The 11,269-nt window shown below is 54.8% G+C and overlaps 2 protein-coding genes across 2 annotated transcripts in view; both read left to right on the top strand.

Annotated features, from left to right (window-relative positions):
- Positions 1-1,326: 1,326 nt before the first annotated feature.
- SMIM26 (small integral membrane protein 26) lies at positions 1,327-3,820 on the top strand. The gene is made up of 2 exons (XM_050951312.1): positions 1,327-1,499; positions 3,365-3,820. The coding sequence occupies exons 1-2, from the start codon at positions 1,373-1,375 to the stop codon at positions 3,517-3,519; spliced, it is 282 nt and encodes a 93-aa protein (XP_050807269.1). The 5' UTR covers positions 1,327-1,372; the 3' UTR covers positions 3,520-3,820.
- Positions 3,821-7,542: 3,722 nt separating this feature from the next.
- DTD1 (D-aminoacyl-tRNA deacylase 1) overlaps positions 7,543-11,269 on the top strand; it is a 102,144-nt gene continuing 98,417 nt past the window's right edge. The window contains exon 1 of the mRNA XM_050951308.1: positions 7,543-7,665. Within this exon, the coding sequence (XP_050807265.1) occupies positions 7,623-7,665 (43 nt within the window). The 5' untranslated portion in view covers positions 7,543-7,622. The remainder of the gene's footprint in view (positions 7,666-11,269) is intronic.

The following is an 11,269-nucleotide window of genomic DNA, read 5'->3' as shown; positions in this document are numbered from 1 at the left end:
GAGTTTGGGTGCAGAAGGGGGCTCTGACCCGGGGCACGGGGTGGACAGGAGTTTGGGTGCAGAAGGGGGCTCTGACACGGGGCGGACAGGAGTTTGGGCTCAGAAGGGGGCTCTGACCCGGGGCACGGGGTGGACAGGAGTTTGGGCTCAGAAGGGGGCTCTGACCGGGGTAGGGGTACAGGATCTGGGCAGAAGTTTGGGCTCAGAAGGGGGCTCTGACCTGGGGCACGGGGTGGACAGGAGTTTGGGTGCAGAAGGGGGCTCTGACACGGGGCGGACAGGAGTTTGGGCTCAGAAGGGGGCTCTGACCCGGGGCACGGGGTGGACAGGAGTTTGGGCTCAGAAGGGGGCTCTGACCGGGGTAGGGGTACAGGATCTGGGCAGAAGTTTGGGCTCAGAAGGGGGCTCTGACCTGGGGCAGCAGGTGGGAATGCAGGGTCTGGGCAGGAGTTTGGGTGCAGAAGAGGGCTCTAACCTGGGGCATGGGGTGGGGGTACAGGAGGGGTGCAGGGTCTGGACAGGAGTTTGGGTGCAGAAGGGGGCTCTGACCTGGGGCACGGGGTGGACAGGAGTTTGGGCTCAGAAGGGGGCTCTGACCCGGGGCACGGGGTGGACAGGAGTTTGGGCTCAGAAGGGGGCTCTGACCTGGGGCAGGGCGCGGGGGTGCAGGAGGGGTGCAGGGTCTGGGCTCAGAAGGGGGCTCTGACCCGGGGCACGCGGTGGACAGGAGTTTGGGGGCAGAAGGGGGCTCTGACCCGGGGCACGGGGTGGACAGGAGTTTGGGGGCAGAAGGGGGCTCTGACCCGGGGCACGGGGTGGACAGGAGTTTGGGCTCAGAAGGGGGCTCTGACCCGGGGCAGGGCGCGGGGTACAGGAGGGCTGCGAGGTGCAGGCTCCGGCCAGGAGTGGCTAACCGCAGGTGGCTCTGGCTGCCTGCCTGCCTGCAGTGGCCCCCACGCCGTCCCCCGGAAGCAGCCAGCTGCTGGCACGGCCCTGCGGCCCTAGTGGTGGGACGGGCCAATGGGAGCTGCGGGGACAGGCTGGAGGCGGGGCGGCGCGCAGAGCCCCCTCCCTCGCTCCCTTTTAGCGGCCCGAGGTCGCTGCCTTGAGCCGGGGCCCTGGGCGGCCGCTCCGCCTTAACCCGGCCCAGGGGGCTGGGAGCGGCGGGCACGGGGGCGGGGTCTGTAGGGAGGACCGGCCCCGGGGCGGGGCTACCGGCCAGGACAGAGCGCCTGCGCGAGACCGCGTTTGCTCCCGGAAGGAGCCCGATTCCCCCCCCCGCAGCCTTTGGGGGAGGCCGCACCCGATTGGTTCGCTGCGCGCAGCCAATAGGCGCGGGCGTTGCTGGCAGGCGGCGCGGCCCGGCCCGGGGATGTTCCCGCTGCAGGCGCTGCGCTGGAAGGCGCGTTTTGCCGTCCTGTACGCCGTGGGCAGCTGGAGCCTGCTGGGCTGCGTCCTCTACTACAAGTGGAGCCACCGCGGGGAGCGGCTGCCGCCCGGTACGGGCAGGGCCCGCCTGAGGCCTCCCCCGCTGCGCCGGCCGGGGCCGGATGTGTCCCGGGGGGCGGGGCCGGGCCCGGGCCCGGGCCCCCGCGTGTGTGGGGAGTTAGTGTTGATCCCGGGGCGCTTTGGACGCAGCGTGGCCTCTGCCCAGCACCGTGCGTGGTGCCCTTCCCCTGGCCTGTCCCTGCTGCTGCTTCTCCCTGGCATTGCCCCGGGCTCTGCGGGGGGGCGGGGACGGACACCAGGCGGCCCCGCTGCGCTCCCTGGTTCGGGTGCCGGGCGGGGTGGTCCCAACGTCGGGGAGATTAGGGGCGGCTGGAAGCGCTGGCGTTCAGAAACGTGACTCCCGGAGTGCGCCGGCAGAGCCCCTGCGCGAGTGGGTGGCGGGCCGCCAGTTTGCACCCACACTTCACTGTGCGCTCGTTTAGCGGCGCCTGCAACAGGAGGGGGTCAAGGAAGGGCTCAGTAAATATTTAGGCCACAGTTCAGTTGGTGAGTTGCCTTTGACTTGTAACTTGGAGGCGAGCTACAAAGGGCCTAAGAGGGAGGGAAGCTTGCACCGATATTTGCTGCTGGATGATATGTAAAGAAGTCCTGACAGTTTTGTGTCAAAAACATTTTGTTTCCTGGTTGTTCATTTTAGCTTGGAAATGTCAGCAATGCTGAGGCTATTGAAAAACCCAGCATTGACACTGTTTGGCAAGTCTCAGCAGAGGGGCCAAACATGAATGATCTTGGAGATTGAGCTTTTCACTCCTAGGCTCTGTCTATACTCAACACACTTAAGAAAAAATTTGTTAGCTCAACATGCTTGTAAAATACACCATGTCCACACACACAAAATCCATGTGGCTTACATGCATGCCAAATATATTTAGGATTAGTCTTGCGTTCAGTTGTCTTGTAAATCTCCCCAGAATACACCCAAAATTTCAATCTGGTTTTATAACTGGTTGGCGGATAGTGCCGAAAAGGCTGTCAAGGTTATTCATTTGTTCCTGCCATTTATTAGTGTTATGGCTTAATAATTCAGCTGCCAGTACCAAACTGGCCCTTTCAAATGTTTTAAATTTCATTTAGTACACAAAAAGAAAAGGTTCAGAAAAGGGCAACTAAAATGACTGGGGGTTTGGAGAGAGTCCCATATGAGGAAAGATTAAAGAGGCTAGGACTCTTCAGCTTGGAAAAGAGGAGACTAAGGGGGGATATGATAGAGGTACATAAAATCATGAGTGATGCTGAGAAAGTGGATAAGGAAAAGTTATTTACTTACTCCCATAATACAAGAACTTGGGGTCACCAAATGAAATTAATAGGCAGCAGGTTTAAAACAAATAAAAGGATGTTCTTCACACAGCGCACAGTCAACTTGTGGAACTCCTTACCTGAGGAGGTTGTGAAGGCTGGGACTATAACAGTGTTTAAAAGAGAACTGGATAAATTCATGGAGGTTAAGTCCATAAATGGCTATTAGCCAGGATGGGTAAGGAATGGTGTCCCTAGCCTCTCTCTGTCAGAGGATGGAGATGGATGGCAGGAGAGTGATCACTTGATCATTGCCTGTTAGGTTCACTCCCTCTGGGGCACCTGGCATTGGCCACTGTCGGTAGACAGGATACTGGGCTAGATGGACCTTTGGTCTGACCCAGTACGGCTGTTCTTGTGTTCTAAACTGGATTTTAAATTGTTTCTAAAAATGTCTTTTGTTCCTTCCTACATTTTTGGGAAGCAATTAAGTGAGCCACAAACTGACTAAAAATATAGTTGTTACAGTATCCTGATACAACTGTGTTGGCAGCCATAAGCAGGGAAACGAGAGAGAGTGCCTAAGAATTGATTTTTTTTAATTTTGTTTTTTTAGATGAAGAAAGAACACTTCCAAGGGAAATACCAGCAGATGCCTTTTTCACATCAACAATAACGTATAAACAGAATGCTGCACATCCTATAAGTGACCTGTATGATACCGTGAAATCATTCTTTGCAACCAGTGATGGCCCTGGTCCAGAAGAGTAACTGATCCTGAAAATTAGGAATTTGATACGTATGCAAGAGAAATGGCTTGCATCAAGATAGCTTGCTTGGACATGAAAAGTCTTTTGATGAAGAGCAGGTTTTATTTATTTCAATTAAAAAAAAAATACACCACAAACACACACACACTTTCTCCTGCCCACAAAAAACAACAAACTCCAGAATGATTTGCAAAGCCTAGTAAACCTTTTCAACTCTGTTAAAGACAGAGTTTTTTCCCAAAAACTTTTACAGGGCTGAAATAGTAAACAAGTTACAAATTATTAAACTTCCTGTAATTAAATCTGTATAGTTTGAAGTTTATTTTAATGATTTTGCACCCCACGTAGTGTCTACTAAATTAACATGATTTCCTCTCTAGAGCTTTAGCTTTGATCAGATAATAAGAAATTGCAGTCAGTTTAGAGATTGTCTCACATTCACAATCTTGGACACCAACTGCTCTTCCAGTAAGGTGAATTATATTTTACTTTGTTGGCTTTTGAGAGAGTCCTCATGTTATCTACTTCCAGTCCCATTTTCCAACTTTAATACATAAAAGAATATAGAAATTCATCTCTTATAAACACAATTGAGTGACTCAAGTGTACTGCACTCAGTTGGAATAACTCATCTGTTTCATCTCTTTTTCCTAAAGGAGTGAAGTTAAAGGTGTAAATAGTGCCCAATATTAACTGCACTCTCACCAATAGCTTTGTCGATGTTCATGACTCAACTGTTCTACAAGGTCACTTTCTTGAAGCAATTTGTTTATATGTAAAGTTGCATTAGCAACAACTTAAAAGTGTGGCTCCCCTCTGAAGAGCACTTTGGTGAGAATCCCACTACTTTACTCCACAGACCAGTTCACTATGTGTATTCAGAGTCACCTCTGTGTGTATACAGAGTTACTGTACTGGTAAATGTGTTTTTATTTCTCTTCGTATTGCAGAGCCCACAGATATGGGAGACTGAGCTGGTCTGTTTTCTGGCTGGAACTTCAGCAAGAGAATTGTTAAGGCCTACTATAAATATAAAAGTGATGCCTGAACATTTATTTTATTTACTACTGATATGTAACACTTACCCAGCACTTGCCATACTCAAAGTACTGTGCAAACATTGACTAGCCTTCTTTTATTACAAGTAACATCTGAGATCACTAACTGAAAAGAGTAGAGAAATATCTTTGTTTTCAGTTTGCTCATCTAGTGCTTTGACATTTTTCCTTGTGTTTGTGGCTCTTTCAGACAGCAACAGAGGAGAGATTAACATTAACTGCAAACATGGGGAAGGTGTACTTGAAATTACTTAGACTTTAAGTTGATTATATCTTTTTTACAAAGTACCATTTACAGAATCTTTACCAATGAGGTGTTTGCCATAATTGCATTTTGACTACCACTATATTATATCTCATCTGGGTTAGGGAAGATCAGTAAACTGGAAAGAACAGAGTTTAATTTTCAGAGCTCAGCAGGATTTTATAGCAGTAGCAGCTATGGAAGCAGCTTTTTTTTTTTAAACTTACTAATTGAACACACATGCTGTGGAGGTCATAGAGCAATAAATGTGGAATGCTATCTTTAGAATAACTTCAGATTGGGAATAGAGTAAAATCTTTCATCTCTTAAACCTTGATTGTTTTGCAGTACTTAAAAGAATCAAAATTATAATGGGTGGGGGGGAGAGAACATCTTCTGGATTAATCAGAAAACTAGAAAATTTTAAAAGGTGCTTAAGAGATGTTTTGTGCTTCCTCTGCTGGATTTATAGTATTAAGTAACTAATCAGTATTCCCAAATCCATGTTGATAGCAGTGATGCTAATCCACAAGTAATTAATTTTTGATTACAATTAGGCATTGTTTAAAGTGAGGTAGATTTAAAAAACCTATAAGAACAGCCATGAATTGAGCAGTATTTGAAACAGGACAAAAAAATCAACTTTGTTTAGAAAAGAAATTCCTGCTTGAGGTATCGCCAAGGACTTTAAAACAAAAAACACCTAAGTGTGATATCTCCAGGATAGACGAACTCCATAACACAAAAGCCTTATACATGATCATTGACAGTTGCTAGTATGTAGTGTAGGTAAGGGATGAGTCCATCCGTGGGAGATATTTGCATTTACTTTGAAAGAAGTGTCTGTGCTGCTCTGTGAAATGGTGAATGAACAGCCAAAGAAAGCTTTTAGTAAGAGGGTGGAGGTGGAGTTTACTGAGTTAAAGAATCTAGTCCTGCTCCCATGGAAGACTATTATTGCAACCAAAGGCAGATTTTCATAAAGACCTTTTAAATTAAGTGTATTTTAAGAAGCATGTAGGCCTAGTTATGGAGTAATTGTGGAGGGGAAATGGATCTTTCTATTTATCCTGCTAATGAAATGCATCATCTTTCTTTGCCAAAAGAAGTGTGTGGCACACTTTAAATTATAAAGCAGGTCAAGGCCTTATTCACTTTTTTCCCTTTAAAATGGACGCAAGCAACTTGCAATCTAGTCATTTAAAAAAGAATTACAAGTAGTTTCAGGTACAACTATTTGACCTGAGTTTTGCTGCCAGTTGTTGCAGGCTGATATATTATTTCCTGTTTGTACAGTGGCCAATGCCAGGTTCCTCAGAGGGAATGAACAGAACAGATAATCAAGTGATCCATCTCCTGTCGCCCAGTCCCAGTAGATAAAAAGTGCTATCAGAAGCATAAAGACATTTTTCAGATAGAAGTGCAATGCAAACCTTTACCACAGCCTTCCCTCCAATTTTCTACCTCAGTTGTCATTGTCATCAGATGTGGAGCTTGCCAAACCCATTTGCAGCAGGCTCAGTGAAGGTTAGAGAAATTAACCTTGGAGAAATTACTCCCCATCTTCTGAACACACACAATTCATTAGTTCCATGCTGGTTCCCAGGCCCTGCCCCTATCTCTTCAAATTCACCACCAAGAATTAATTAGTTCATATTTCTACCACCTCATGCTTCCGCCTTTCTCAACACTTGGGATTCTTCAGAGTGACTTCCCTGCCTGTCAGTTGTTCCTTGCTTTAATGTTGGTGCCATTAGTGTCATCCTTAAAGTTCAGTGCTGTGCTGAACTTGAAAAGGCTCACCACGTCAGTGCCTTCTGCTCCGTCTTTAAAACCGCCACTAGCATATGCTGTCAAGGGGATAAGCTAACGGCCACCAGGAAGTGATGGCAAAATGACACTCAGGAATTTTGTGGTGAAAGTGGCTATTTCTGTGGCAACAGAATAGCGGCATGCACAGAGCGCTCTAATGTGGTCACTTAACATAAATGTGGAGGAAAACCAATCACAAAGCTAAAACCAGGATCTCTCACCTGTGTGTATGTATCCCTTACGTTAAAACCAGCCAGGATCAATAGCAGCCTTTCTGCTGACTGTCAGAGCATCAAAGCCTGCTCTCCTATGTCCAGGACTGGCTATGAGGCTGTGAAGCAAGATCCTCTCCTGACCTTTGTATCTGAGCAAACATCCTGATTTCATTTTCAAGGAAGACAGTATTTCCCACTCCTAGAGGGAGTGTCCCCCATTCTGTGGGGACTGCCCCCCATTTCCCACTGCTAGAGGGAGTGTCCCCCATTCTGTGGGGACTGCCCCCCATTTCCCACTGCTAGAGGGAGTGTCCCCCATTCTGTGGGGACTGCCCCCCATTTCCCACTCCTAGAGAGAGTGTCCCCCATTCTGTGGGGACTGCCCCCCATTTCCCACTGCTAAAGGGAGTGTCCCCCATTCTGTGGGGACTGCCCCCCATTTCCCACTCCTAGAGGGAGTGTCCCCCATTCGCCCCATGGGGTCTGCCTCAATTCCTCCCCTATCTGGCCTGTCCTCTTTCTATCCCTCTTTCTATAGGGGCTGCTTCACCCCCCCCCCCCCCGGACTATTCCTCCCTGGCGGGGAATGCCCCTATTCTCCCCATAGGGGCTGTCCCGTCCCCCTCCCCGCACCAGGGGCGGAGCTCTCGCCCCGCGCTGGCTCCCGGCCGGGCTGCGGCAGTGCCCGCTGGGGCCTGGAGGGGGCGGCCGCGGCCGCTGATTCCGGGTCCCGCCGCTGATCCCCGGCCGGGCCTGGCTCCGCGGCCTCGGCAGCATGAAGGCGATAATCCAGCGGGTCAGCCGGGCCAGCGTGACAGGTCAGTGCCGGGCCGGGCCCCTGTCCGGCCGCCCCCCGGCTTCGCCCTTCTGCAACCCGGCCCTTCCCCGCGGCCCTTCCCATGTACCCCTGCACCCCTCCCCTGCCCTTACCCCGCACCCCCCCGTCCATCCTCCTCCCCTTCCCCTGCACCCCTCCCCTGCCCTTCCCCCCGCAGCCCTTCCCCATGCGCCCCTGCACCCCTCCCCTGCCCTTACCCCGCACCCCCCCGTCCATCCTCCTCCCCTTCCCCTGCACCCCCCTTCCCCTGCACCCCTCCCCGTCCTTCCCCCCGCACCCCCCCGTCCATCCTCCTCCCCTTCCCCGTAGCCCTTCCCCATGCAGCCCCCGTCCATCCTCCTCCCCTTCCCCTGCACCCCCCTTCCCCTGCACCCCTCCCCTCTCCTTCCCCCGCACCCCCCCGTCCATCCTCCTCCCCTTCCCCGTAGCCCTTCCCCATGCAGCCCCCGTCCATCCCCTGTCCTTCCCCTGCACCCCTCCCCTGTCCTTCCCCTGCACCCCTTCCCCATGTACCCCCCGTCCATCCCCTGCCCCCCGTCCATCCTCCTCCCCTTCCCCTGCACCCCCCTTCCCCATCTACCCCTGCACCCCTCCCCTGTCCTTACCCCTGCTCCCCTTCCCCATGTAACCCCCGTCCTTCCCCTGCACCCCCCCGTCCATCCTCCTCCCCTTCTGCCCCTTCTCCCCCTGAGCCCCCTTCCTCTGCACCCTCCTTCCCGTGCACCCCTTCCCCATGTACCCCCCGTCCTTCCCCTGCACCCCCCCATCCATCCTCCTCCCCTTCCGCCCCTTCCCCATGTACCCCCCGTCCATCCTCCTCCCCTTCCGCCCCTTCTCCCCCTGAACCCCCTTCCTCTGCACCCCCTTCCCCTGCACCCCTTCCCTATGTACCCCCCGTCCATCCCCTGCACCCCCCGTCCATCCTCCTCCCCTTCCTCCCCTTCTCCCCCTGAACCCCCTTCCCCTGCACCCCTTCCCCATGTACCCCTGCACCCCTCCCCTGTCCTTCCCCCCGCACCCCTTCCCCATGTACCCCCGTCCATCCTCCTGCCCTTCCCCTGCACCCCCTTCCCCCTTCCCCTGCGCCCCTCCCCTGTCCTTCCCCCCGCACCCCTTCCCCATGTACCCCCCGTCCATCCTCCTCCCCTTCCGCCCCTTCTCCCCCGAACCCCCTTCCCCACACCCCTTTCCTTGCACCCCCTCCCCATGTACCCCCGTCCTTCCCCTGCCCCTTCGTCCATCCTCCACCCCTTCTCCCCTGAACCCCCTTCCCCGCACCCCTTCCCCTGCACCCCCTCCCCATGTACCCCCCGTCCTTGCCCTGCCCCTCCGTCCATCCTCCTCCCCTTCCACCCCTTCTCCCCTGAACCCCCTTCCCCTGCACCCCCTCCCCATGTACCCCCATCCATCCTCCTCCCCTTCTGCCCCTTCTCCCCCTGAACCCCCTTCCTCTGCACCCCCCCTTCCTCTGCACCCCCTCCCCATGTACCCCCCGTCCTTCCCCCGCCCCTGTCCGTCCTCCTCCCCTTCCACCCCTTCTCCCCCTGCACCTCCTTCCCCTGCACCCCATCCTTCCCCATGTACCCCCCGTACTTCCTTCTGCCCCTTCTCCCCCTGAACCCGCTTCCCCTGCACTCCTCCCCGTCCTTCCCCCGCTCCCCTTCCCCATGTACCCCCGTCCTTCCCCTGCACCCCTCATCCTTTCTCCTTCCCTTCCACCCCCTTCCTCTGCACCCCGTTCTTCCCCCTGCCCTTCCACCCCCTTCCCCATGTACTCCCCCCTCCTTCCCCTGCCCCCCGGCCATCCTCCTCCCCTTCCACCCCTTCTCCCCCTGAACCTGCTTCCTCTGCACCCTCTTCCCCTGCACCCCTTCCCCATTTACCCCCCGTCCATCCTCCTCCCCTTCCAACCCTTCCCCATTTATCCTCATCCTTCCTCCTCCCCTTCCACCCCCTTCTCCCCTTGCACCCCCTTCCCCTGCCCCCATCCTTCCCCCTCCCCTGGCATCCCACTTCACCTGCACCCCCCCATCCTCCCTCCTCCCCTTCCACCCCCTTTCCCATGTACCCCCGTCCTTCCCCTGCCCCCTTCCATCCTCCTCCCCTTCCACCCCTTCTCCCCCTGAACTCCCTTCCTCTGCACCCCCTTCCCCTGCACCCCTTCCCTATGTACCCCCGTCCTTCCCCTGCCCCCATCCATCCTCCTCCCCTTCCACTCCTTCCCCATGTGCCCCCCGTCCTTCCTCCTCCCAATCCACCCCCTTCTCCCCTTGCACCCCCTTCCCTTGCCCCCCATCCTTCCCCCTCCCCTTGCATCCCCCTTCCCCATGTACCCCCCTTCCTTCCCCTGCCCCCGTCCATCCTCCTCCCCTTCCACCCCTTCTCCCCTTGAACCCCGTTCCCCTGCACCCCATCCTTCCCCTGCACCCCCTGCTACCCCTCCCCATGTGCCCCATCCTTCCCCTGCCCCCGTCTTTCCTCCTCCCTTTGCATCTCCCTTCCCCATGTAACCCCGCACCCCCTACCCTATGTACCCCTCCCTGTCCTTCCCCTGCCCCCGTCCTTCCTCCTCCCCTTGCATCCCCCTTCCTCATGTAACCCCGCACCGCCTACCCTATGTACCCCTCTTCTTTCCCCTGCCCTGTCCTTCCTTCTCCTCTTGAACCCCCTTCCTCTGCACCCTATCCTTCCCCTTCCCCCCCTTCCCTCTGCACCCCTTCCCCATGTACCCCTGCACCCCTCCCCTGTCCTTCCCCCTGCTCCCCCTTCCGATATACCCCATCCCCCATTTTTTCCCTGCACTCCCCTCTCCCATACAACCCTCCTCCTTCCCCCTCCCCCTCAACCCCGTCCTTCTTGCAACTCATTCGTCCTCTGCACCCCATCCTTCTTGCACCCTGTCCTTCTCTTGCGCCCCATCCTCCCCACTCTCCCTGCAGCCCCTCCCCTTGCACCCTCTGGCCTTCCCCCTCTGCCCCCCACACCTGCACCCCCGTCCTTCCTCCTCCCCACGCATCCTTCCCCCTGCACCCCCTCCCCTTGCAGTCCTGTTCTTATCTCTCCCCTTGCGCTCTGCCCTCCCCCACTGTCCTCCCCATTCTCCACAGCACCCCGTGTCCTACCCTCCCCCAGCACCTTGTGATCTTCCCACCTCCCTGCATGCCCACCCTCCCCCTGCACCCCTGTCTTTCCAACTCTCCCCTGCATCCCGTCTCCTTCCCACCCGCCCATCAGCACCTGCATCTGCTATTCCACTCACATGCTGCCCCTGGCCCCCACTGACTTTCCCACCCACAGACCTGCAAATGCTGCCTCTGCACTCCCACACACTGTTTCACCCCTGCAACCACCTATACTCCCGAGCACTCACCTATCCATGGACCCAGTGTCCCTCCCGCTCCTGCACCCACTGTCCTACCCTCTCCCACTGTCCTCCTTACCCACATACACATTCCCTGTACCCACCTGTCATAACATTTTTCCCAGATCTGGACCTTAGCGTCCAAAATATGGGTGTTAGCATGAAAACCTCCAAGCTTAGTTACCAGCTTGGACATGATAACGCTGCCACTAGCCAGGGATTT

Source organism: Gopherus flavomarginatus, chromosome 4, assembly GCF_025201925.1.
Source record: "Gopherus flavomarginatus isolate rGopFla2 chromosome 4, rGopFla2.mat.asm, whole genome shotgun sequence".
NCBI lineage: Eukaryota > Metazoa > Chordata > Testudines > Testudinidae > Gopherus > Gopherus flavomarginatus.
This window is presented reverse-complemented; position numbering and strand designations above follow the sequence as displayed.

What these genes read in the sequence shown, in the direction of transcription:
- SMIM26 (XM_050951312.1), top strand. Translation starts at nt 1,373, where the DNA reads ATGTTCCCGCTGCAGGCGCTGCGCTGGAAGGCGCGTTTTGCCGTCCTG. An exon ending in CGGGGAGCGGCTGCCGCCCG is followed by an intron (nt 1,500 to 3,364) that starts GTACGGGCAGGG and finishes TTGTTTTTTTAG; the next exon opens with ATGAAGAAAGAACACTTCCA.